The sequence below is a fragment of the Oncorhynchus keta genome, chromosome 11 (genome assembly GCF_023373465.1).
Source record: "Oncorhynchus keta strain PuntledgeMale-10-30-2019 chromosome 11, Oket_V2, whole genome shotgun sequence".
Taxonomy (NCBI): Eukaryota; Metazoa; Chordata; class Actinopteri; order Salmoniformes; family Salmonidae; genus Oncorhynchus; species Oncorhynchus keta.
The window spans coordinates 37,774,183-37,801,105 of NC_068431.1; the positions used below are offsets into that span (position 1 = coordinate 37,774,183).

Here is a 26,923-nt window from a genome sequence, read left to right on the forward strand (position 1 = left end):
GTGCCTAATTGGTTTATTAATAACTTTTCAAGTTCATAACCGTGCACTCTCCTCAAAAAATAGCATGGTAGACTTTCACTGTAATAGCTACTGTAAATTGGACCATGCAGTTAGATTAACAAGAATTGAAGCTTCATGCCAATATCAGATATGTCTATGTCCTGGGAGATATTCTTGTTACTTACAGTCTCATGCTAATTGCATTAGCCTACGTTAGCTCAACCGTCCCGTGGGGGACCCACCGATCCTGTAGATGTTAAAAACATTGGCATGTCTTCAGGAATATCTCCAAAGACCACTTACACAGGTGATGAGAGGGAGACCAATTTGCCTGGCATTCATTTAATATCCGTGTCAATAATATATTTAGAAATATAATTTAGCCTAAAGCAATTTTTTTAATGTAAACAAATTTAATCTTCACCGGATAGTTTATAGATGATGCATTAAAGTCTACCAGTAATGTGATATACCCTCAACTAGCCCACTTGAGTAGAGTAGATCAGATGTTAGATGATAGCATGGTATCTTGACTCTCTTTACACCATGTGGACAAACTACACTGCGCCCGCGCGGTTTCTTCCCAGCCAACAAAGTCTGCAGTGGCGGGATGGGGAGGATGATGTTATAATTCAACGTTAGATCAAGTTTGATCAACGTCCCCCTGCTGGCCCAATTGGATGATCCTTATTCACAATAAGATCCGCTTCTCGCTCCACCATCTTTGAGATAAGTCTTTGCCTTTTCCCCTCTCAACAGCATAAGATTCGCTTTGCTGCAGTTCCGCTCGCATCTCAACGTACCTGTAGTATATCATTGGTAGTACACAGTGGGAGCTGCTTACACGTCTGGCGGATTTTCTGTGCGCATAGGTTTGTGTACATGGTTTTCCTATATCAGATTCGTTTGAGGAGTTAAATTCAGAGTCCGGAGAAAATGAGGCATCGCGTAATAGCCATTGTCCTTTTTTTGTTGTGGCTTTTTGGGAAATCGCATGGAGCGTTTCCAAACCAGATAAATATAGGTAAGTTATATTTGAAATAGCATAACTAACATGTTTTTTCTTTAGCCTGAACATAAAACGAGATCAATGTACATAAAGACAGTGTTGTGTGGTGTTGACTTCATTTTATATTTGCATAATTCATTGTCAAGTTGATCAGTAATAGCCTACACTAACGACAGGTAGGGTAATAGCCACCTAAGAGAAACACCGCTTTAGAGTGGGGGAGGGTGAAAATGGCACAAAGTTGCTCATAGCCTATTTAAGTACTGTATCTTCCTACAGAACTTTCCACGACTGCAATGGGTAGTGTAGATAATACATTAACAAGTGAATCTATGTATAATTAAATAGGTGGTGTTTATTCTAGATAAAGTAATGGTCATCCAGTTAGTTATGTGATGCGTAAAATTGGACTGATGATTTATAAGGACTGATATTGACGTCATACTGTATTTTCACGAAACATTATAAGAGCAACTAGGCAATGAAAAGTGACATTCTTCGTAATCTCCTATTCTCTTTCTTCTATAGGTGGTCTCTTTATGCGCTCCACAGTGCAGGAGCACAGCGCTTTCAGATTCGCTGTCCAGCTGTATAATACCAATCAAAATGTGACGGAAAAACCTTTCCATCTCAATTACAATGTAGACAATCTCGAATCCTCGAACAGCTTCTCCGTCACACATGCTTGTGAGTACCACGATACTCAATTATGGCAATGTATTTCATTCAACAACTACCAAAACCGCCCCCCCCCCTCAAAATTCATGAGAAAATATTGTAGCCCAACAGTACACCCACTCACATTGAAACATTATAAAGCTGTTGTGTCAATGCAGCTTCTTTTAAACATGGTTGATTCAAGATTGAGAATAAAACAAATATATAGTTTAACTGTTAATTCTTTCCTTTCTGGATATAATATCTTCCTTTGTATACAAAACACTTTTTCACACCACTATGATTGTGAATAGAGCTTGAGTTGTTTAGGAGGATACCATAGAATAGATGATTCTATAGAAATAATGTTGTGTATATGTGCGGAGTAAGTTTGACTATACAAGCCCCAGTTTATTTTTAGATGAAGCCATTGATATTTCAAATAGGTGGTTGTTGCCTAATAATCCAAATGACAGATTCAGTTCTCTGTTATATCACTGCTTTTTGTAACACACACTGTAGCAGACAGATGTACACTATTGTATACAATAATAGCATTTGACATTTTTTTCAGGGTTGAGGAGGTTAGGGTCAGCCTGGTTTATGAAACACAGTGGTGCATAAGTACAGTACAAATGTGTAATGTATACGATGAAGCACAGTAAACTTGTCATGTCTGTCTATAGCTGAGATAATGGCTATAAACAATGGCATGACAATGTCGCGGTCATCATATATAGGAAATGCTACTCCTTCCATGGATACAATTCAACAGAGGTGGCTGTTGTTCTGTTGAAAAGCTGTAATGCTAATATTGATCTGGTATGACAATTCCACAGCATCTCTATGCCCTGGGTGTAAAACATTGTTCGTTTATGGCACTTGACAGTGTTGTCTTCTCTTTTAGTTGCTGCTCACTTGAGGCACTATTGTAAGATCCCAGCGATAGGTCTGTAATGAGGGTGCACATGGATAAGCCTGCAGTGTATCCCAGTGTTGGTCTTTATTTAACCCCCCTATATCTGGTTGCATCATTTTGCTAGAGCATATGCTGCAAGTTGCTGGATTTACGATGTATCAACATCCATTTGCTGTGACTGTGATAAAATAATTTTGTTAAAATAATTTTCCTCTCTTAGATTTGTAGAATGAATTCTCATGAATTACTGGAACAGACTATTTAATTTGATTGCCATGGGAGATATAGACCTTTAATTGGAGCGGATGGGTTTTAGTTATTTCAGGATTCATGAAATGCCTCCAGATGCTCTATTATAGTGATCAATCTGACAGAATATGGGTATGTCACATGACTGACATGCAAGTATGAGCACATTTCAGTAGCATATTCCACTGTGATTAGATACAGTATTGCCGTTTCTAGTGTGAGTATTTATCTCTTCAGTTCATAGAGGAGCCAATGCCAACATCAGTTTGATGCTACATAGCTACCCCAGGATACAATGTTTTTGCTTTGGCATGGAACCTTCTTTGATGAGAAACCAGACATGGTGTCCTTAATTTACGGTATCTGCTCCCTGCAGTTCAGTTCATTATTGCATTGTTTATGGAAGACAGTCAGCTATGGATAGCGTTTCTTTTCTTTTTACCTGAAAATAAATATATTTATCTGTTTGCTTATTTAATATTCAACATGTTGGAGCTGGGAGTGTATTCGAATGTCAGGTCTTGGTATTTGTTTTTGTTGAAGGGCAATGGGACCCTCTGGTTCATTCAATATGAGAATGGTTGTAGACAGTGAGCAGGCTTCCAAAGTCTTGCTGACTACCCCTCACAGCACTGGAGGCATCTGAGTGTCAGAAGCACTCGTTTGGCACGCCAACTTCTCTCTAACTGTACTTCTCTAAGGATCAGTCAGACTATTCAAATCTGTGTCAGCAAACAGAATTAGCTGCTCAGATGGTTGTGTATCTCAATCAAGAGAAAAAAAGACGAGGAAATCTGGAGCTTGCTTGGTGCCTTTGGGGGGGCTTGTCTATAAAAATACAAAACCACCTCTCTCATTGTAATGGTTTTGTAGAGTTCTGTGTAATTTTTGTGTTTTGTTTTTCCCAATAATATTGCAGTATTTCCATGCTGAATCATAGTGATCTTAGTTTTTGGAAACCGTGTCTGTTATAAGCATGACACAGAAGAAAATCAGAAATGAATATCAGTCAGACTTCCACGAAGCCTTCATAAAGCATTCATAACACCCAGTGCCAAGATATAATGGTATTCTGTTTGTCACTTCCTCTTTGAAGTTGACATCAGAAGAAGAAGGGGGAGAGTAGCCAACATGGATTACCTTTGACTTAGACCAGAGAGGCTACAAAGCCTGACTTTTCAATGTGCAGCACTTCTATAATATTAATTTTCACATTTATTAAATTAGATCATTCATTGCATCTATTTAGCATCAGTGGGCAATTTTTGTCCATTAACATTATTGGACAATAACACAATAATTAATTACTCACCAATTTTACTGTCAGATGAAATGACCAAATGGATGATATGTATGTACACTGAACAAAAATATAAATGCAACATGTAACATTTTGGTTCCATATCCCAGAAAAGGTCCATACGCACAAAAACCTATTTTCTCTCCAATTTTGTGGACAAATTTGTGTTCATCCCTGTTAGTGAGCATTTCTCCTTTGCCAAGATAATCCATCCACCTGACAGGTGTGGCATATTAAGAAGCTGATTAAACAGCATGACCATTACACAAGTGCACCTTGTGCTGGGGACAATAAAAGACCAAATCAAATTTTATTGGTCACATACACATGGTTATCAGATGTTATTGCGAGTATAGCGAAATGCTTATGCTTCTAGAGCCGACAGTGCAGCAGTATCTAACAGGTAATATCTAACAATTCTACAACAAAACCTAAGACAATCTATTAAAGGAATGGGATGAGAATATATAAGTATAAAATATATGGATGAGCAGTGACAGAGCGGCTGAGATAGTAAAGAATAGATAGTGAATGATACAGTATACATCATATACATATGAGATGAGTCATGTGAGATATGTAAACATTCTTAAAGTGGAATTAATAAAGTGACCAGTGTTCCATTTATTAAAGTGGCCAATTATATCAAGTCTGTAGGTAGGCAGCCACTTCTCTGTGCTAGTGGTGGCTGTTTAACAATCTGAATACCTTGAGATAGAAGCTGTTTTTCAATCTCTCTGTCCCAGCTTTGATGCACCTGTACTAATCTTGCCTTCTGGATGGAAGTGGGGTGAACAGGCAGTGGCTCGGGTGGTTATTGTCCTTGATGATCATATTTGCCTTCCTGTGACATCGGGTGTTGTAGGTGTCCTGGAGGGCAGGTAGATTGCCCCCAGTGATGCGTTGTGCAGACCGCACCACCCTCTGGAGCGCCTTGCGGTTGTGGGTGGTGCAGTTGCCGTACCAGGCGGTGATACAGAGTGACAGGATGCTCTCAATTGTGCACCTGTAAAAGTTAGTGAGGGTTTTCGGTGACAAGCCACAATTTTTCAGCCTCCTGAGATTGAGGAGGCACTGTTGCGCCTTATTCATCACACTGTCTGTGTGCATGGACCATTTCATTTTGTGATATGCACATTCTCCACTGCTGTCCCGTCGATGTGGATATGTGGGTGCTCCCTTTGCTGTTTCCTGAAGTCCACGATCATCTCTTTTGTTTTGCTGACATTGAGAGAGAGGTTGTTTTCCTGACACCACACTTCGAGGGCACCCAACTTCTCGCTGTAGACTGTCTCGTCGTTGTTGGTAATCTGTTGTGTTGTCTGCAAATTTGATGATTGAGTTGGAGGTGCGCATAAGGTGCGCATGGTCACACAGTTGTGGGTGAACACAGAGTACAGGAGGGAACTGAGAACACACCCTTGTGGGGCCCCAGTGTTGAGGATCAGCGGAGTGGAGATGTTGTTTCCTACCTTCACCACCTGGGGGTGGCCCGTCAGGACGTCCAGGACCCAGTTGCCCAGGACGGGATCGAGACCCAGGGTCTCAAGCTTAATGATGTTTTTGGAGGGTACTATGGTGTTAAATGCTGAGCTATAGTCAATTAACAGAATTCTTACATAGGTATTCCTTTTGTCCAGATGGGATAGGGCAGTATGCCGTGTGATGGCGATTGCGTCATCTGTGGACCTTTTGGTGCGGTAAGCAAATTGAAATGGGTCTAGGGTGACAGGTAAGGTGGAGGTGATATGATCCTTGACTAGTCTCTCAAAGCACATCATGATGACAGAAGTGAGTGCTACAGGGCGATAGTAATTTAGTTCAGTTACCTTAGCTTTCTTGGGAACAGGATCAATGGTGGTCCTCTTGAAGCATGTGGGGACAGAAGACTGGGATAGAGATTGATTGAATATGTCCGTAAACACGCTAGCCAGCTGGTCTGCGCATGCTCTGAGGACGTAGCAAGGGATGCTGTCTGGGCTGGCAGCCTTGCGAGGGTTAACACGTTAAAATGTTTTACTCACATCGGCCACGGAGAAGGAGAGCCCACAGGCTTTGGTAGCGGGCTGCGTCGGTGGCACTGAATTGTCCTCAAAGTACCCAAAGAAGTTGTTTAATTTGTCTGGATGCAAGATGTCGATGTCCGCGAAGGGGCTGGTAATCTTTTTGTAATCCGTGATTGTCTGTAGACCCTGCCACATATGTCTCGTGTTTGAGCCGTTGCATTGCGACCACTTTGTCTCTATACTGACACTCTGCTTGTTTGATTGCCTCACGGAGGGAATAACTTGACTGTTTGTACTTGGTCATATTTCCAGTCGCCTTGCCATAATTAAATGTGGTGGTACATGCTTTCAGTTTTGCACGAATGCTGCCATTAATCCACAGTTTCTGGTTAGGGAAGGTTTTAATAGTCACAGTGGGTACAACATCTCCTATACACTTCCTTATAAACTCTCTGACTGAGTCAGCGTATGCGTCAATGTTATTATCTGAGGCTACCCGGAACATATCCCAGTCCACGTGATTGAAGCAATCTTGAAGCGTGGAAACCGATTGGTCAGACCAGCTTTGGATAAACCTAAGCACGGGCGCTTCCTGTTTTAGTTTCTGCCTATAGGAGGGGAGCAACAAAATGGAGTCATGGTCAGATTTGCCAAAAGGAGGGCGGGGGAGGGCCTTGGATGCATCGCGGAAGTGGTTGAGTGTACTGCAATCGATATGCTGATAGAGTTTAGGTAGCCTTGTTCTCAGATTAGCTTTATTAAAATCCCCAGCTACAATAAATGCAGCCTCAGGATAGATAGTTTCCAGTTTGCATAAAGTTCAGTGAAGTTCCTTGATGGCTGTCTTGGTATCTGCTTGCGGGGGGATATACATGGCTGTGACGATAACCGAGGAGAGTTCTCTTGGGAGATAATACGGTCGGCATTTGATTGTGAGGAATTCTAGGTCAGGTGAACAAAAGGACATGGGTTCCTGCGTGCAATGAACGCAAGAGAAGTGACACAATTTCACCTGGTTAATATTGCCTGCTAACCTGGATTTATTTTAGCTAAATATGCAGGTTTAAAAATATATACTTCTGTGTATTGATTTTAAGAAAGGCATTGGTGTTTATGGTTAGGTACAGTCGTGCAATGATTGTGCTTTTTCCGCAAATGCGCTTTTGTTAAATCATCCCCCGTTTGGCAAAGTTGGCTGTCTTTGTTAGGAAGAAATAGTCTTCACACAGTTCGCAACGAGCCAGGCGGCCCAAACTGCTGCATATACCCTGACTCTGTTGCAAGAGAAGTGACACAATTTGCCTAGTTAAAATAAATTCATGTTAGCAGGCAATATTAACTAAATATGCAGGTTTAAAAATATATACTTGTATTGATTTTAAGAAAGGCATTGATGTTTATGGTTAGGTACATGTTGGAGCAACGACAGTCCTTTTTCGCGAATGTGCACCACATTGATTATATGCAACGCAGGACACGCTAGATAAACTAGTAATATCATCAACCATGTGTAGTTAACTAGTGATTATGATTGATTGATTGTTTTTTATAAGATAAGTTTAATGCTAGCTAGCAACTTACCTTGGATTCTTACTGCATTCGCGTGACAGGCAGGCTCCTCGTGGAGTGCAATGAGAGGCAGGTGGTTAGAGCGTTGGACTAGTTAACTGTAAGGTTGCAAGATTGAATCCCCGAGCTGACAAGATAAAAATCTGTCGTTCTGCTCCTGAACAAGGGAACAGTTAACCCAACGTTCCTAGGCCGTCATTGAAAATAAGAATGTGTTCTTAACTGACTTGCCTAGTTAAATAAAGGTGTAAATGTCACGTCTAATCAAGGTGGGTGGAATCAGGCGCAGAGAGCAGATAGCGATAATAAAGTTTATTCTCCGGTGAACAAAATAAACACGGTCAACCCAAATACACACAGGGTGAAATTATCCAACACAGGATAACAGACTAACCGGAGAATAAGAAACACAATAACACCGACAGACGAAATGAATGACAAAATAAACAATCCCGCACAAAACAAGGGCGGGACAACCTACATTATATACAGACACTAATTAACTAAACAACACACAGGTGAAAACAATCAGACAAAACCAACAGATACACGAAAAGGGATCGGTAGTGGCTAGTAGGACGGTGACGACGACCGCCGAGCACCGCCTGAACGGGCAGGAGAGCCAACCTCGGCGGAAGTCGTGACAGTACCCCCCCCCCCTGACGCGCGGCTCCCGCAGCGCGCCGCCACCGTCCTCGAGGACGACCCGGAGGACGAGGTGCTGGGCGATCCTGGTGGATGCGGTGGAATTCTATCAGGAGAGAAGGGTCCAAAATGTCCCTCACCGGAACCCAGCATCTCTCCTCCGGGCCGTACCCCTCCCAGTCCACGAGGTACTGTAGGCCCCCCACCCGGCGTCTAGAATCCAGAATGCCTCGAACTGTATACGCCGGGGCCCATCGATGTCCAGAGGGGGCGGAGGGACCTCAGACACCTCACCTTCTTGCAGGGGACCAGCCACCACCAGCCTGAGGAGAGACACATGAAACAAGGGGTTAATACGGTAATACCTAGGAAGTTGTAACCTATAACACACCTTGTTTATTTTCCTCAGGACTTTGAGCGGCCCCAGCTTCCGACAGGGCAGGCGGAGAGACAGGTTTCGGGTCGAGAGCCAGACCCTGTCCCCCGGTACAAACGCGGGGGTCTCACTGCGGTGCTGGTCAGCGCTCCTCTTCTGCCGTTCTCCCGCTAACCGTAATGAGTCCTGAACGGCTTTCCAGGTGTCCTTGGAGCGCTGTACCCATTCCTCCACCGCAGGAGCCTCGGTCTGACTCTGATGCCATGGAGCCAGGACCGGCTGGTAACCTAACACACACTCAAAAGGAGACAAGTTAGTAGAGGAGTGGCGTAAGGAGTTCTGGGCTAGTTCGGCCCATGGAACATACCTTGCCCACTCACCAGGCCGGTCCCGACAATAGGACCGCAGAAACCTGCCCACATACTGGTTAACGCGCTCCACCTGCCCATTACTCTCGGGGTGAAAACCTGAGGTTAAGCTAACCGAGACCCCCAGTCTCTCCATGAACGCCCTCCACACTCTGGACGTGAATTGGGGACCCCGATCAGAGACGATGTCCTCAGGCACCCCATAGTGCCGGAAGACATGGGTAAACAAAGCCTCAGCAGTCTGCAGGGCCGTAGGAAGACCGGGCAACGGAATGAGACGACAGGACTTAGAAAACCAATCCACAACGACCAGGATCGTAGTACTTCCCTGGGACGGGGGAAGGTCGGTAAGAAAATCCACCGATAAATGTGTCCACGGCCGTTGTGGAACGGGGAGGGGTTGTAATTTCCCTCTAGGTAGGTGCCGAGGAGCCTTGCTCTGAGCACACACTGAGCAGGAGGAGACATAAAATCTCACGTCTTTAGCCAGTGTGGGCCACCAGTATCTCCCTCTCAGACTCTGCACTGTCCTCTTGATACCAGGATGACCCGAGGAGGGAAGAGTATGAGCCCACCTAATCAGCTTGTCCCGGACCACCCTCGGCACATACTTGGTCCCTACTGGACAGTTAGGAGGAGCCGGCTCTGACCGTGAGGCCCTCTCTATCTCAGCATCCACCTCCCATACCACTGGTGCCACGAGACATGACGGTGGAATGATGGGAGTTGGCTCTACTGACCGTTCCTCGGTATCATAGAGGCGAGACAGTGCGTCAGCTTTGGTGTTTTGGGAGCCTGGCCGATATGTGAGGGTAAACTGGAACCTAGTAAAAAACATGGCCCATCTAGCCTGACGTGGATTTAGTCTCTTAGCTGCCCGGATGTACTCGAGATTACGATGGTCAGTCCAGATGAGAAAAGGGTATTTAGGCCCCTCAAGCCAATGTCTCCACACCTTCAGAGCCTTGACTACAGCTAACAACTCCCGGTCCCCCACATCATAGTTTCGCTCCGCTGGGCTGAGCTTGCTCGAAAAGAAAGCACACGGGCGGAGTTTGGATGGCATGCCCGAGCGTTGGGACAGCACGGCTCCAACCCCAGCCTCGGACGCATCCACCTCCACTATGAACGCTAAAGAGGGGTCCGGATGCGCCAACACGGGCGCATTGGTGAACAGCTCCTTCAGACGACTGAAAGCTCTTTCCCGCCTCTGCTGACCAGCGCAAGTGCACCGGTCCTCCCTTCAGTAGTGAGGTGATGGGAGCAGCCACCTGACCAAAACCCCGGATAAACCTCCGGTAGTAATTGGCAAACCCTAAAAACCGCTGCACTTCTTTCACCATGGTCGGAGTCGGCCAATTACGCACGGCTGTAACGCGATCATCCTCCATCACCACCCCGGAGGTGGAAATACGATACCCCAGGAAGGAAACGGACTGTTTGAAAAACTCACATTTCTCCGCCTTGCAATACAGGTCATGCTCCAGTAGTCGCCCAAGTACCTTACGCACCAGAGACACATGCTCCGCGCGTGTGGCAGAATAGATCAAGATGTCATCAATGTACACTACCACTCCCTGCCCGAGCAGGTCTCGGAGAATCTCATCTACGAAGGATTGGAAAACGGCTGGAGCATTCTTCAACCCGTATGGCATGACGCAGTACTCATAATGACCAGAAGTAGTACTAAATGCGGTTTTCCACTCATCTCCTCCCCGGATACATACCAGATTATACGCGTTCCTCAAGTCCAGTTTTGTGAAGAATCGCGCCGCGTGAAATGATTCCATTGCCGTAGCGATGAGAGGTAGTGGGTAACTAAACCCCACTGTAATGGAATTTAGACCTCTTTAATCAATACACGGACGCAGACCTCCATCCTTCTTCTTCACAAAAAAGAAGCTTGAGGAGACGGGTGATATGGAGGGCTGAATGTACCCCTGTCCCAGCGATTCGGAAACATATGTTTCCATTGCAACTGTCTCCTCCTGGGACAATGGATACACGTGACTCCTAGGAAGTGCAGCGTTTTCCAGAAGGTTTATCGCGCAGTCCTCTCGACGATGAAGTGGTAATTGGGTCGCCTTCCCTTTACTGAAGGCGATAGCCAAATCGGCATATTCAGAGGGAATGCGCACGGTGAAAACTTGGTCTGGACTCTCCACCGTAGTCGCACCAATGGCAACTCCTATACACCTACCTGAACACTCCTCTGACCACCCCTTAAGAGCCCCCTGTCGCCAGAAAATCACTGGGTTGTGTTGAGCTAACCAGAGAACCCCCAACACCACTGGAAACGCAGGTGAATCTATAAGGAACAGGCTAATCTGCTCCTTATGATCACCCTGCGTTGCGTTACCATGTCCAGCGGCACCGTAGCCTCCCTAATTACTCCTGACCCTAATGGTCGGCTATCTAAGGAGTGCACGGGGAAAGGTCGATCTAACGACACCAGGGGAATCCCTAGCCTTAACGCAAGCCCACGATCCATAAAATTCCCAGCTGCGCCTGAATCGACTAGCGCCGTATGCTGTAGAGAGGGGGAAAACCCAGGGAAAGAAATCAATACAAACACATGACCGTAAGGAAGCTCTGAATGAGTTTGGTGCTTACTCACCTGGGGTGATCAAGCAGTGTTCCGCCTGTCCTCCCGACTCCTAGACGAGTTCCTCCAGCACCGGTCGGACGGGTGCCCTCGTCGACCACAACTGGTGCAGGAGGACACTCCTCCTCCGGTCCCCCTCGAAGCCGTACCTCCTAATTCCATAGGGATAGGAACAGGGGGGCTGGGGATTGGAAACGACAGGACCTGATCCGAACGCCCGCGAGCAGCCAGCAGGTTGTCGAGACGGATAGCCAGATCGATAAGTCCATCCAGTGTGAATGTGGTGTCCCGACATGCCAGCTCCCTGCGGACGTCCTCCCTGAGACTACATCTAAAATGATCAATCAAGGCCCTGTCGTTCCATCCTGCTCCTGCTGCCAAAGTCCTAAACTCTAGGGCAAAATCCTGTACGCTCCTCGTCTCCTGACGCAGGTGAAACAGCCGTTCACCCGCCGCCCGACCCTCGGGTGGATGGTCAAAAACAGCTTGGAATCGGCGGGTGAACTCTGGGTAATTATCCTTACCCGAGTCCGGACCATTCCACACTGCGTTGGCCCACTCGAGGGCTCGCCCAGTCAAGCAGGAGACGCTCTCCTCTCCAGAGGGAGCAGGACGCACGGTAGCCAGGTATAGTTCCAGCTGAAGGAGGAAACCCTGGCACCTAGCCGCCGATCCGTCAAACTCCCGTGGGAGTGTCAGCCGAAGAGCCCCAGAGCCAGCTGTGGTCGCAGAAACAGGAGGTGCTGGAGAAGGGGTTGCTAGAGATGAGGTGGGGAGGCCACTCCTCTCCCATCGATCCATTCTCTCCAACATTTGGTCCATAGCAGAACCAATCTGGTGAATCATGCTGGTATGATGGAGGACCCTCTCTTCCATCGATGGGAGAGGAGACGCTGCTGCTCCTGCTGATTCCATGGTGGTGCGGGATTCTGTCACGTCTAATCAAGGTGGGTGGAATCAGGCGCAGAGAGCAGTTAGCGATAATAAAGTTTATTCTCCGGTGAACAAAATAAACACGGTCAACCCAAATACACACAGGGTGAAATTATCCAACACAGGATAACAGACTAACCGGAGAATAAGAAACACAATAACACCGACAGACGAAATGAATGACAAAATAAACAATCCCGCACAAAACAAGGGCGGGACAACCTACATTATATACAGACACTAATTAACTAAACAACACACAGGTGAAAACAATCAGACAAAACCAACAGATACACGAAAAGGGATCGGTAGTGGCTAGTAGGACGGTGACGATGACCGCCGAGCACCGCCTGAGCGGGCAGGAGAGCCAACCTCGGCGGAAGTCGTGACAATAAATAAATAAATCGGCCAAAATCAGTGTCCAAAAATACCGATTTCCGATTGTTATAAAAACTTGAAATCGGCCCTAATTAATCGTCCATTCCGATGAATTGGTCAATCTCTAGTGCAGACAAAGGATCCGCTTTGGGAAAGTCGTATTCCTGGTTGTACTGCTGGTTGTGCTGGTAAGTTGATGTCTCTCTGATATCCAATAGTTCTTCCCGGTTGTATGTAATAACACTTAAGGTTTTCTGGGCTAACAATGTAAGAAATAATACATGAGAAACTAAATACTGCACAGTTTCCTAAGGACTAGAAGAGAAGCTGCCATTTCTATCGGCGCCATCTTGCTCAGTAAAAATGTGCCGTTTTGTCACAAGCAGCAGAGTTACCACTGCTGCTGAGGATAAGTTCATTAGACTTACCAGCCTCAGATATTGCAGCCAAATAAATGCTTCACAGAGTTCAAGTAACAGACACATCTCAACATCAACTGTTCAGAGGAGACTGCGTGAATCAGGCCTTAATGGTCTAATTGCTGCTAAAGGGACTAATAATAAGAAGAGACTTGCTTGGGACAAGAAACACGAGCAATGAAAGGACTGATGGAAATCTGTCATCTGGTTTGATGAGTCCAAATATGAGATTTTTGGTTCCAACCGCCGTGTCTTTGTGAGACGCGGAGTACGTGAACGGATGATCTCTGCATGTGTGGTTCCCACAGTGAAGCATGGAGGAGGAGGTGTGATGGTGTGGGGGTGCTTTGCTGGTGACACTGTCAGTGATTTATTTAGAATTCCAGGCACACTTGACCAGCATGGCTACCACAGCATTCTGCAGTGATATGCCATCCCATCCTGTTTGCTCTTAGTGGGACTATCATTTGTTTATCAACAGGACAATGACCCAAAATAGACCTCCAGGCTGTGTAAGGGCTATTTGACCAAGAAGGAGAGTGATGGAGTGCTGCATCAGATGACCTGGCCTCCACAATCACCTGACCTCAAACCAATTGAGATGGTTTGGGATGAGTTGGACTGCAGAGTGAAGGAAAAGCAGCCAGCAAGTGCTCAGCATATGTTGGAACTTCTTCACCTGGTTGAGAGAATGTGAGAGTGTGAAAAGCTGTCATCAAGGCAAAGGGTGGCTACTTTGAAGGATCTAAAATCAAAAATATATTTTGATTTGTTTAACACTTTTTTTGGTTACTACATCATTTCATATATTTTTTTATTTCATAGTTCTGATGTCTTCACTATTATTCTACAATGTAGAAAATAGTCAAAGTAAAGGAACACCCTTGAATGAGTAGGTGTGTCAGAACTTTTGACTGGTTCTGTATGTGTGTATGTTCTTTCATCTCAGAAGATACTCTTTATTCTCTCAGCCTCACTCCATAACCCTTTAATGTGGGATTTTACATGGGTCTGCTGCTACTCATTCTTTAATGCATTCTCATGCTTCCTCAAAACACCTGCATAACAGATGGATATTCAGTTTGAAGATGGAACATAGCAGATGTCTCCCACTTAACAAAAAATCTGTTTTATTTTTCTTCTATTTATGAGACCTGGAACATATAAGACAGGATCGTCTGTAACATAAGGATGTTAACAGTGGGACAATGCTAACAATATATTCAACTGGGCTGGTAGAAAAGGAGTTGCATTATTTAAATGCTTTTCAAAGGGTTTTTCTCTACTGAAAGAAGTCATATGGTGTCTCACTATACAGAGTGCTATATATAATAGCTTGTTTTTTAGATGTTATTCTTTTGTAAATTACACATTTTGGGATTTTTTGTTGTTGTCTGTGGAGACTTTGCATCTTAAAAAAATGCCCATTCATATACAAAGGGTTAAACCAATGTCTTTGAATCACATGATCGAATCAGGCGATCAATTACATATATGGTAGGGTGTCATAACATGTGTAAATGATTTATCGATTAGGAGCCACTTGTAAGAATTGCCAGTCAGATTAGAATAACGTCCGTCGCTCTATAGCTCTCCCCTGGTTGGGTCAGGATGTAATGATAGTCACACATCCCCATCGGCCATGTTATTGCCTGGGAAGATCAATAGGCTGAAGGCCACAGGACAGGTCAGTGCTTCACTGTGGTGAAGACTATGGAGAGATCAGCTCTCATGGCCCATATCTTTCTCTCAATATTTCCTGATATGTGACAGAACAGAATTCATTTCACCAGAGCTTTCTATTACTTCAAAGAGTGTAGACTTCTAGGAAAAATATAAGCCCCCGAGAGCTTGACACATATGGCTGTATGGTACACAACCAACACACACACATTTACAAATATACACACGCTTAACTGACTATCACTGTGCAATATGAAATAACTATATTGTTTTGGTATTTTTCATAGTAATATTGTCTGTGCAGTGAAAAGTAGGGAGGTGGAGGGAGACAGGTGTATGCCAAAACATTGGCCTTAGGGTCCGCTGACTACATCATGCTAGTCAATGAGGAGTTGAACTGAGTCATACTGGGATGATGTGCTGTGGTGAGGAGGGTGGACAGGACAGTGGAGAGAATCACCACCGAGCTCCTCCATCTCACCATGTATTAAACCCATCATCATGCTGCAATAGTGGAAGTCTAGGCTAGCACCAGTGACCTGTGACTGTGACAAGCTGATATCTTCAGATAATGTTCAAATACTTTACATGGCTGTCTGTGCATCTGACCCTAAAAGGAGGAATAGTCCCAAACTGCTCTGTGAACATACAGTATAACCACAGTAAAAAGCCCCACCATGCATCTTTTAGAACTTACTCCATGCCCCATCTCTGAAGTAAAAGCAGCACAATTTCTTCAGAGATTTACTTCTATTTTATCAGATGTTATTATATCAGCATATTATTTATATAGCGTTGAAAAGCAGCTCCTAATCTCTCCCTGCCCTTCATATGACTCAACCAGCACAGTGCTATTGAAGCACCGGAAAGCTCTACCACAGTACATACAGCACTGAGCAGTCCCGCTGATGCACCACTACCAGCAGCACCATCTGACTGCCATCTGATCTGGGTTATAATGAACAACATTACATCGGACTTATGATTATTGGCTGAAACAACATCAAGGATTTGATTAGAAGTCAGGGGGGTGTTGGACGGAGCGCCGAGAGAGATCTGCTCACAATTCCTCTGGAATTAGACTGCCCCTTCTAAACCACCTTTGGGTCAGACTGTGGATAATTCCAAAATAGGCCATTCCAAGAGAGTAACTATGTTACTCATCCACTCAGAAGTAATGTTCACTGTTAGTTACATGCGCTGAGCAATATTTCAGCCAAAATCAAAGGCATGCAATTGATTTACCTTTGAGAACTTCATAGAGAATTCCTCTCATGATGACCATGTTTGAAGCGAACCTTTCCTGATCAGTGGCCATATGGTTTGTCGCTAGCTGAGCTTCAATAGTCTATGGGCATAGCTCCAGGACAATAACTTAGCTCTAGGGTCATGTTTGAACGTGGAGTTATGTGGAGGTTTTCTTGGAAGGGGACACCAGGGATGAGAGAGAGACTAGTGGAGGTGTAAACTGATGTGCTGATAAAACACACCTTTGGTGCTGTTAACACTACAACCCATTGTGAAGAAGAAGGAATGTTCTGCACTTTTTGTTCATTCAGGGGAACATTTCTTAGTGTTTTGTTAATCCTTAACTGTGTGTGTGATATTTATTCGTTCTTAGAGGATGGAGGGACAATTTGCAGTCTTCATCTACACTCTTAGAGAAAAAAGTTATATCTAGAACCTAAAATGTTTTTGTCAGCTGTCCCATTAGGAGAACCCTTTGAAGAACCTTTTTTGTTCCAGGGAGAACCCTTTTTGGTTCCATGTAGGACCCTTTCCATTCTACATAGAACCAAAAAGGATTCTCCCTCGTACCAAAAGGGTTCTCCTATGGGGACTGCCGAAAACCCTTTTGGAGCCCTTTTTTCTAAGAGCGTAGTGGAGAATAGATGGTAATGAGATACAGCTCAATCCATTCTGTTCACTGGAGGGCAAATTCAACAAACTGCATATTTAATACCAATATCAAAAGACACACTTAGAGTGAACTTGAACATGGAGGCTGCTGTCAAAGATATATTTGTATTTTGAAATATATAATGTTTTATGCTAAACAGCAGTTTGGTGGTCTTGTTATTCCATTTAAAACATCCGACCTCCAGCCTAGGTGTGCTCTTGATCAGAGATGATCCCATATCTCCACTCAGAGTTATTCTAGCTTGCCTATTTATCTATCGTTGGGATCTTTCATTGCAGCAATTGCTGTTTGTCCCAGAAAAAGCAGGAACACTTATTCCCTGCAGCAGCATGCCCTATATAAGATATAGATCAGACATACCAGGGGTAATGATGGGACAACTGCATTAAAATTCATTTTACAATATGGCATAGAGAGCACAGCATCTGCAGTGCCTATTTTACCAATAGAATGGTTTGGAGGAAAATTGTACGTCTTCAATCTAATGTCAATTATTCTCCCAGCTCCGTGAGAGCACAGGTGGACCAGGTAGTCCCATTGCTACTCTGAGTGCTGCTCATTTATAAATGCAACCTCATGAATGACGGCCCAGCACAGGGGACCAGTGTTGAAAAATATGTTGACCCCAGAGATGAGCAGCTTCCATAGAATGTCTGTCTGTCTCACCTAGAACCAGACTAATTTAAGATATGATCTGGTGGCAGAGTAGGACATGTATTTACAGAGAGCAGATAATAATGTTAGGATATATTATTAATTTGATTTAATCCGAGCCGGGTCAGAGTGCTGGAACCTACTGTAAAACGTAATTATCTCTATAGCTAGAAACTTCCACCCACAACAGTATCATATCATGATCATTGACTCTCAATCTGGTGGGTGATTAACACTAATAATATTAGTATTATTACATGCTTGTATTGGTAATGGTCAAGAATTTGTCCTTGTGGAATGACTGAGTTCTGAGATTTTTGACAATTGACCCAGTGGATAAAGATGGATCAAATTAAATTCCCTTGAAGGCACAGGCGTATGTATGGAGAGTAATGTGACAGTCTGCCTCTGTTCTTTTGTTTCATTTGAAAGTCGAAAGTGTACCCTCTGGATTTGTGGAGCACTCGGACAGACTGAGAAACTTTCCCAAAGTGTGTCATTTTTGTTATAATGTACTGACAAAAAAAACCACAGTCTTGTCAGTTTGGATATCTTGCCCCAGGTTGACAAGCAGTCATCTTCAGTTTTGTCGTGGGGTTATCATTTGGTAGCATGACATAACTACAAGAGCTTAAAAAATCAGAACAATCTGTTCTAACTGAAAATCATTTTGTGGAACACAGGATGTCTCTTTATAATCATTGTGTCTGAGCAAACATCAATCTTCAGCAGTGGACAGACACTATGTTTACCCTCTTGTGTTTATTTCCCAAGCAGTGAGCATATTCAAATGATTTTGAGTCCTTCCAGGAATGCCTTGCAAGACAATCCAAATAGGTTTCTACAGTTTGTTCAAACTTCACTATGGACACATGCTGTGCTTGTGACCTTCACTTTGAGTTTCACTTTGAGACTGCAGCATAAGTATTGTGTTATGAAAGATTTTCTGCTCTTTGTGTGCTCCCGCACATTGGCTAACCGGGCTATCTGCATTGTGTCTCGCCACCCACCAACCCCTCTTTTACGCTACTGCTACTCTCTGTTCATCATATATGCATAGCCACTTTAACCATATCTACATGTAAATACTACCTCAATAAGCCTGACTAACCGGTGTCTGTATATAGCCTCGCTACTGTTATTTCAATTGTCTTTTTACTGTTGTTTTATTTCTTTACTTACCCACACACACACACACACATACTTTTTTCTCCGCACTATTGGTTAGAGCCTGTAAGTAAGCATTTCACTGTAAGGTCTACACCTGTTGTATTCGGCGCGCGTGACAAATTAACTTTGATTTGATTTGATTTAGCGTAAACAACATTTTCTGGTCATTAGTGCAATGACCTCTCCTTGACTTTATACTCTGTGTTTATCCATAACCATGGTTTGCACTACTCTGCCATCATTGCCTGTGGGTCATTGGAGACAGGAAATATTGACGCTGGCTTCCAGTACTACATACACCCACCCGCAAATACCAGAGGTAGATCTAGCACCATGAATCACAGACAGTAGCTAGGTTTCCATCCAATTGGCGAAAGATTTTCATGCAATATTCTAAAATCCCCCACAAAAACAATATATACATTTTCACACCAGAGATGTCTCCATCAAATTGTCTTGTTGCAGATAAAAGGTTGTGCATTATGACATACCATTTGCAGTTAAGTTCCCATGTACCGAATAAAATATACAAGTTCAATGGGTTTCCATCGCATTTTCCACTGTACTGAAGGTTTTCTCACAAAATGTTTTACTTTATATAGCGAGTGTGCCCACTCTGGTATAGGCTCGTGTGTATAGCCTACATCATGATATTATTATTATGGACAAAAGAGCAAACTCATTTTTATTTGTCAAATGGCAGCCAAGTATCGATTATCATGTCACCAGAATAAGACCTTGCACTTTCACCACCCTGTGAAGTTCATCATAATTTATTTCATCTGTAGCCTAATAAACTGCATGCTTTCCTGAAGTGTTGTAGTGGGATGACCTCACAAAATGCCATCGCATAACTCAAAGTTTACTTCGATATGATGGTTATTATATCAATATTTGCGCATACATCGACAATTCTTGCATAATTAATTTTACCAACACAAAAAGTCCCACCTTGTCTAGCGTATTTTGTTATTACATGTTTTTATCCGACACGTACTTTACTCGCGTAAAAAGGTTGGATGGAAACCTGGTTACTGACTTGCATAATAACAACCATAGAGAGTGATTTTCACATATACAGTACACTGAGAACACCAAACATTGGGAACACCTTCCTAATGTTGACTTGCACTCCCGTTCAAAGGCACTTACATGTTTTGTCTTGCCCATTCACCCTCTGAATGGCTCACATACACAATCCTTGTCTCAATCATTTCAATGGTTAAAAATGACCCCCAAAAATATATACACTACCTTTCAAAAGTTTGGGGTCACGCATTTGTGGGTTCGATTACAGGCTCAAAATGTCCAGAAACAAAATTATTTAATCTGAAACTCGTCAGTCTATTCTTCTTCTGAGAAATGAAGGCTATTCCATGAGAGAAATTGCCAAGAAACTGAAGATCTTGTACAACGCTGTGTACTACTCCCTTCACAGAACAGCGCAAACTGGCTATAACCAGAATAGAAAGAGGAGTGGGAGGCCCCGGTGCACAACTGAGCAAGAGGACAAGTACATTAGAGTGTCTAGGTAGAAACAGACGCCTGTCCTCAACTGGCAGCTTCATTAAATAGTACCCGAAAAACACCAGTCTCAACGTCAACAGTGAAGAAGCAACTCCGGGATGCTGGCCTTCCAGTTTTATTGCTTTTTTCATCAGAACAACAGTTTTCAGCTGTGCTAACATATTTGAAAAATGGTTTTCTAATGATCAATTAGCCTTTTAAAATGATCAACTTGGATTAGCTAACACAACGTGCCATTGGAACACAGGAGTGACAATAAATTCTTATATTGATATTCCATAAAAAATTAGCTGTTTCCAGCTACAATAGTCATTTACAACATTAACAATGTCTACACTGTATTTCTGATCAATTTGATGTTATTTTCATGGACAAAAAAATTTGCTTTTCTTTCAAAAACAAGAACATTTCTAAGTGACCCCAAACTTCTGAACGGTGGTGTATATATGAATCAACATTTCTCAATTAATTCCTTTGTCAGTCTTTAAATAGATGAAAGTAGCATAGGACGTCTGCATCAGGAGATTATTTTATTTTAAATAGATGAAAGTAGCATAGGACGTCTGCATCAGGAGATTCTTTTATTTTAAATAGATGAAAGTAGCATAGGACGTCTGCATCAGGAGATTCTTTTTCTAGACAGAGCATTAGGAGCACTACAGACATAGTGGCTGATATCCTGACACGTTTAAACATCCCCAGCTTGGACCACATTTGGAGGAGGTCACTTCTCACACCTGACTAGAGTAACAGGTTCTCCTCAGCATGTGGTAAATTAAGTTGTATAGAAAATTAACAAAGTGGCAGATGGATTTTGGCATCGGTGCATTGAATCACGGTAATTGATAAACAAAGATAATTACATACAGTCTGAATAGAATGTCACCTTGCCAGTCTCAAATTAGTATCTAAATGAAAGACTTAACCCCATGGAGATACAAAACACAGTAGTGTTCTATTTCATTTTGTGCTTAACCCAATCCCCAGTACTGAACACCCAGTTCCAACACATGCGGAAGGCAGTATGTTCTGCCCACAGTGCACTTGGTGGTAATGGTGAAGTTGTAAAATGGCATCAGTGTTGGATGATCCTGAGGGCTAGTCATTGGGATGTGCAGTGCCCCTTTCAACCTGTGCGTCAGAATGTGCATGCATGTCTAGTGTGGCAACCAAGCGACAGTGATCTCTACTGACAGGTCACAATGGCCCCCTTCGCCGCTGAAAGATTTTGCACTCTTACACAACAGCTAGCTATAACAGCGCACAATGAAGCTCTGAACTGAAGGCTCTGCTGTGATTCACTATTACCTGAGATTATTCAAGGACAACAAGCTATGTGCTTCACATTTAGAAGCCTAATGAAAAACGAACCAACCACACCATTGAGCCTGTGAATAATTTAAAGGTGCTGTATTTATAGCTTTCAAGGACTTGCTTGTACCTCGTTCTTAATTCCACTCGGCATTTGTACAGATGTAAGATCTTCATTTGAGCCAGTTTGCTACAGCAGGGAAATAATCCTGCAGCAACAGGAAGTGTGAATTATTTTGTGGATTTTAATTAATGGACATTTTTGTAGGGGTTGATACAAATGTTTATAAGGGAGAATCAGGTCTGACATTTCAAAGTGGAAACCTCAAATACACTACAAGTTCTCCTGCAACAGGGTGATCAAATTAAGATCCTACATCTCTACTGAATTGGCAAAAGCAGTTAATTGAGCATCACACTACTGCCTCAAAGACAAATTAAATGATGATGAATTGTGAAACCACACAGAGGATGAACATTTTATGATGTGCTTGATGAAAGGTAATCGTACAAGAATCACTTCATGTTCATTTATAACCCCCCATGGCAGTTTGTCAGTTTATTAAATCTTTCAGTACATTTTCAGAACAAGCATCTGCTTGAAATGAGTTGTCTAAGCTGGCACTTGTGTCATATCAACTTTTATATACAGTAGAACTATGGGTTTCACTCTAATACTGTCTGTCTATAGAAGAGTGTGTTGGTGGATTTGAAGGAGATTCGGGAAGGTAGTTGATCCTGTGAGGTTATCAGGCAATATTCCAAGGAGACTTTTCATACTGGGTTTCATGGTGATGATGCACAGCCCTCTGGTGTCACGATGGAATTCCTCCCATTACAATCATCTGAACAGTGCTTCACATGCGTAATTATTGAATCCCCTAACCCTTTCCTCACAAAAAGCATACAACACACTGTAAATCCTCAGAGTGCAACCTTTCTCTTGTGAGGCTCTCTTGTGATTTCTTTCAACTCTCCAATCAAGGGCTTTGATGCTAAGCTAGCAGCATTTAAGAAAGCAATGACTTTAAAAGAACATGACATCTGTATCAAGCATGTTCTCCTCTCCTTCCCCTGCTCTTCATAAACAGTCTGGGGCTGTTGTTCCTGCAATATGCAAATGTATGTGTGGGTGGAGGGTTAGCTGTGTTGCTGTTCCACCATGTTGGAATATTAAATCATAATTCTCTCATACAGGACCATAATAGTCAGTGGGCCTGACCGTTGCTCACTCACACTGATTTCCACCTAATTATTTTGTTTTACTTGTGGCCTGCATACATACGCCAGTAGGCCTGAGATTAGGCCTACCGCTAATCCACCTCAGATGTGTTCTGAGGACAGAAGTGAAAACACAGGAAGACCATTGGTGCAACTTCATGTTATGTACTTACCTGTTGGAAGATGTATCCCGACCAACATCTCACATTGGTGCCTGAGGCATACCTACTCACCGAATTTCTGTTTCCAATATTATAAACAGAGGAGCAGTTTTGCTAACGTACAGTTTCCCCTAGTGCTAGTTCACAGCTCTAACATCATGGGTATAACAGAAGCAGAAGCACCCTCTTTTTATTTCTGTACTATGTCACGTTTTGTTTGCATTCAGGGACTTTTTTCAGCCTGATAATAACTTTGGTCATTTGTGACTATGATAAGATTGGACTAGCGATGACAACTCGCCTCTGGGTGGAATGAGCACAAGGCACAGAAAATGCGTCATAAAATGTCTCTGTGCTTGTCGGCTGTATCTGATGAATAACCATATCAGCCGACAGACCTGGGGAATTAAGACGGAAGGCTGTTCCTTTTACACTTTTTATCACATTTTCAACCTCTCCCTGACCCAGTCTGTAATACCTACATGTTTCAAGCAGACCACCATATCAAATCAAAATTGTATTTGTCACATGCGCCAGACCTTACAGTGAAAAATAAGTGTTAAGTAAAAAATAGATAAATAAAAAATAAAAGTAACAAATAATTAAAGAGCAGCAGTAAAATAACAATAGCGAGGCAACATACTGTACAGGGGGTACCGGTACCGGTTAGTCGAGGAAATTGAGGTAATATGTACATGTAGGTAATATGTACATGTATAGTCCCTGTGCCCAAGAACGCCAAGGTAACCTGTCTAAATGCCCTGCCCGTAGCACTCACATCTGTAGCCATGAAATGCTTTGAAAGGCTGGTCATGGCTCACATCAACACCATCATCTCAGACACACTAGACCCACTCCAATTTGCATACCGCCCAAACAGATCCACAGATGACGCAATCTGTATTGCACTCCACACTGCCCTCTCCCATCTGGACAAGAGGAACACCTATGTGAGAATGATGTTCATTGACTACACCTCAGCATTCAACACCAATAGTGCTCTCCAAGCTCATCACTAAGCGTAGCCTAGTGGTTAGAGCGTTGGACTAGTAACCGGAAGGTTGTGAGTTCAAACCCCCGAGCTGTCGTTCTGCCCCTGAACAGGCAGTTAACCCACTGTTCCCAGGCCGTCATTGAAAATAAGAATATGTTCTTAACTGACTTGCCTGGTTAAATAAAGGTAAAAAAAAAAAAAAAAGCTAAAGACCCTGGAACTGAACACCTGGATCCTGGACTTCCTGGGGGACCGCCTGGTGAGGGTAGGCAACAACACATCCGCCACGTTCACCAGAAAACGTTCCAGTATGGGATTGCTAAGGTTTCCATGGAAACATGCAGAATGAGCTAGAGGTTAACACGGGGGGAGTGCGTGCTTAGTACTCCCTGTTCATGCCCTGGCCGTGCACGACTCCAACACCATCATTAAGTTTGCTGACGAAATGGCGGTGATAGGCCTGATCACCGACGACGATGAGACAACTGGCAACAACCTTTCCCTCAATGTCACCAAGACAAAGTAGCTGATCGTAGAATACAGGAAACGGGGGGCCGAGTACTGTTCCACTGTTAGTCCACACCTGTTGTTTACTAAGCATGTGACAGATAAAATGAGCTTTTGATTTGATTCATGTATTCATTTAAAAAAAACTAGATTAGATGTCAGGTCCATATGAAGTTACTGCCTGTTACAACCACAAAAACACTCACATTCCCTCATTATATGTTATCTCACTGCTCATTATGGCATTACATATGGATCTGATTAGGCACAATTTCATTTGGTTTAATGCATGCAATCTATAAAATACAAGTCAATTATATAATACAATTATATATAATCAATTATATATATACATTTCTTTTCATGGGACAATATCCCTCTTCTGGGATAAGAGAAGGAAGTATGTATTTATTTTGAAACACAGGGGTGTTGTGGCCACAGGCATGCTTTAGGTGTGCTTGAACAGTCTTGAGAGCAGTGAAATGCATTTGAAGCGTAACAGCAGCATATTGTACCATTGGTTATGTTGTCTGTCTAACAGTGCTTCCCACATTACAGTAGGATAAAAACAGTATTTTCCACCTCCAAAACAATTTCACATCCAGTAGTTAGTAAGGCTGTGGCTTTGAACATGTGCCGGTTGTTTCTCTTTCTCAATAAGTATACCATAAGAGTATTATGATGTCTTTTATCTACAGTATTTATATTTTGGAGTTGTTTGGATCTTTTTTGTTGTTATTTCATATAATTTCAAATATTGTGTGTAGTGTGTGTGTGTGTGTGACGTGTGTCAGCAGCTGTTGTGTGCTCTGCTCTATTATGTCCATGAACATGTGGCCCTTATACAGGTATACCCATGCTGCTTAGAGCCTCTCCCTGGGCCCCTGACCTGCCTCTCACCCAGGATGCCTCTCTGAAGAAGGGGGAAGTTGCCCTGGACAGCAGTCAACACTCTCCTCCCTGCTAGCTCCCAGCACCACAGTAGAGTACAGCCAGTCCAGTACCAACAGAGGTTACTTGTCTTAGGCATTACCTAATAACTGTATAACTTAATAACCTCACCCTCAGGCAACAGCATTTCTAGTCATCCAGTGCCCCAGAGGGTGATGCAGTTGTCCATAGTAGGCCCACATCCCCTGTCTGTCTGCCGTCAGACCCCAGGACCTTTAAACAAGCATGACAATGCCACCAGCCATACTGCTCGTTCTGTGCGTGATTTCCTGCAAGACAGGGATGTCAGTGTTCTGCCATGGTCAGTGAAGAGCCCGGATCTCAATCCCATTGAGCACGTCTGGGACCGGTTGGATCAGAGGGTGAGGGCGAGGGCCATTCCCCCCCAGAAATGTCCGGGAACTTGCAGGTGCCTTGGTGGAAGAGTGGGCTACGCTCATCCTTACTCCATCAGAGATATAATAACCTGTGTAGGAGGTTGGCCTCAGCAATGTCAAGGAGCTTGGTTTGCCTTAGTTAGCCCGTAATGCCCTCTTACCACTCTACTCAGTCACATGGATGGGGGATTGATTTTCTGACTGCCTTACTGATGCCTCTTTTGTTACCTTGTCTGGGCAAGGAAAGCAGCAGCAATCTGGAGAGAAAGCCTGTTGCTTCTGTTCTGTTAGCTTCTCCTCACCCCGTCTTCAGCGATAGCAGCTAGCTAGCGCTTTAAGAATTCACTTTGCAGGCAAGCAGGCTGTCTGGACTGTGTTGGTGCGGTGTGGTGTGGTGCGGTGCACAGCGTTCATACAGCTTAATCCTCACCTCACTGAGTGGTGTGTAAGACTCACAATAGATCCAACAGCTGCCTGTAGGGGAGACCTTCTGATGTGCAAATCCCCAGGTTTCTGGGAAACATGATATAACGCTGGGGTCACTGGGACCGCAGCAACCACCCATTACGTTTAATGAGTTGTCAAGAGAGGGGGACCAACAGAGAAAGAAGGGGGAGGCAGTGCTAGCTACGTCAGCAGTAATGAATGACAGACAGCCACGTCAGAAGGTGAGGGGCCTAATTAGAAGAGAGAAGAAAGACAGAATGTCAGAGAATACTTAGAGAAAGTGAAGAGAAATGATGCTTCATTTTTAACTGTGAGTTAATCATGCGATTAACACCTCTGTGGTATTATTCTGAGCAGAGGTGCACAGAGCTAGGAGCGACTGTAGAATAGAGCTGTGGGTTTATAGAACCAGGGTTGGGTAGTTTACTTTCTAAATGTAATCTGTTACAGTTACAAGTTACCTGTCCAAAATTGTAATCAGTAACAACTTTTCGATTACTTTTCCTTAAGAGGAATTAGAAGAAGACAAAAATTAGTATTACCAATTGAACGACATATTGCTGGAT

General features: G+C 43.6%; 1 protein-coding gene across 1 annotated transcript in view; it reads left to right on the plus strand.

The window, feature by feature from the left end:
* The first annotated feature begins 594 nt into the window (after positions 1–594).
* Positions 595–26,923, plus strand: part of LOC118390772 (glutamate receptor 3-like) — a 126,683-nt gene continuing 100,354 nt past the window's right edge. The window contains exons 1-2 of the mRNA XM_052457088.1: positions 595–1,024; positions 1,538–1,696. Of these exons, the coding sequence (XP_052313048.1) occupies positions 937–1,024; positions 1,538–1,696 (247 nt within the window). The 5' untranslated portion in view covers positions 595–936. The remainder of the gene's footprint in view (positions 1,025–1,537; positions 1,697–26,923) is intronic.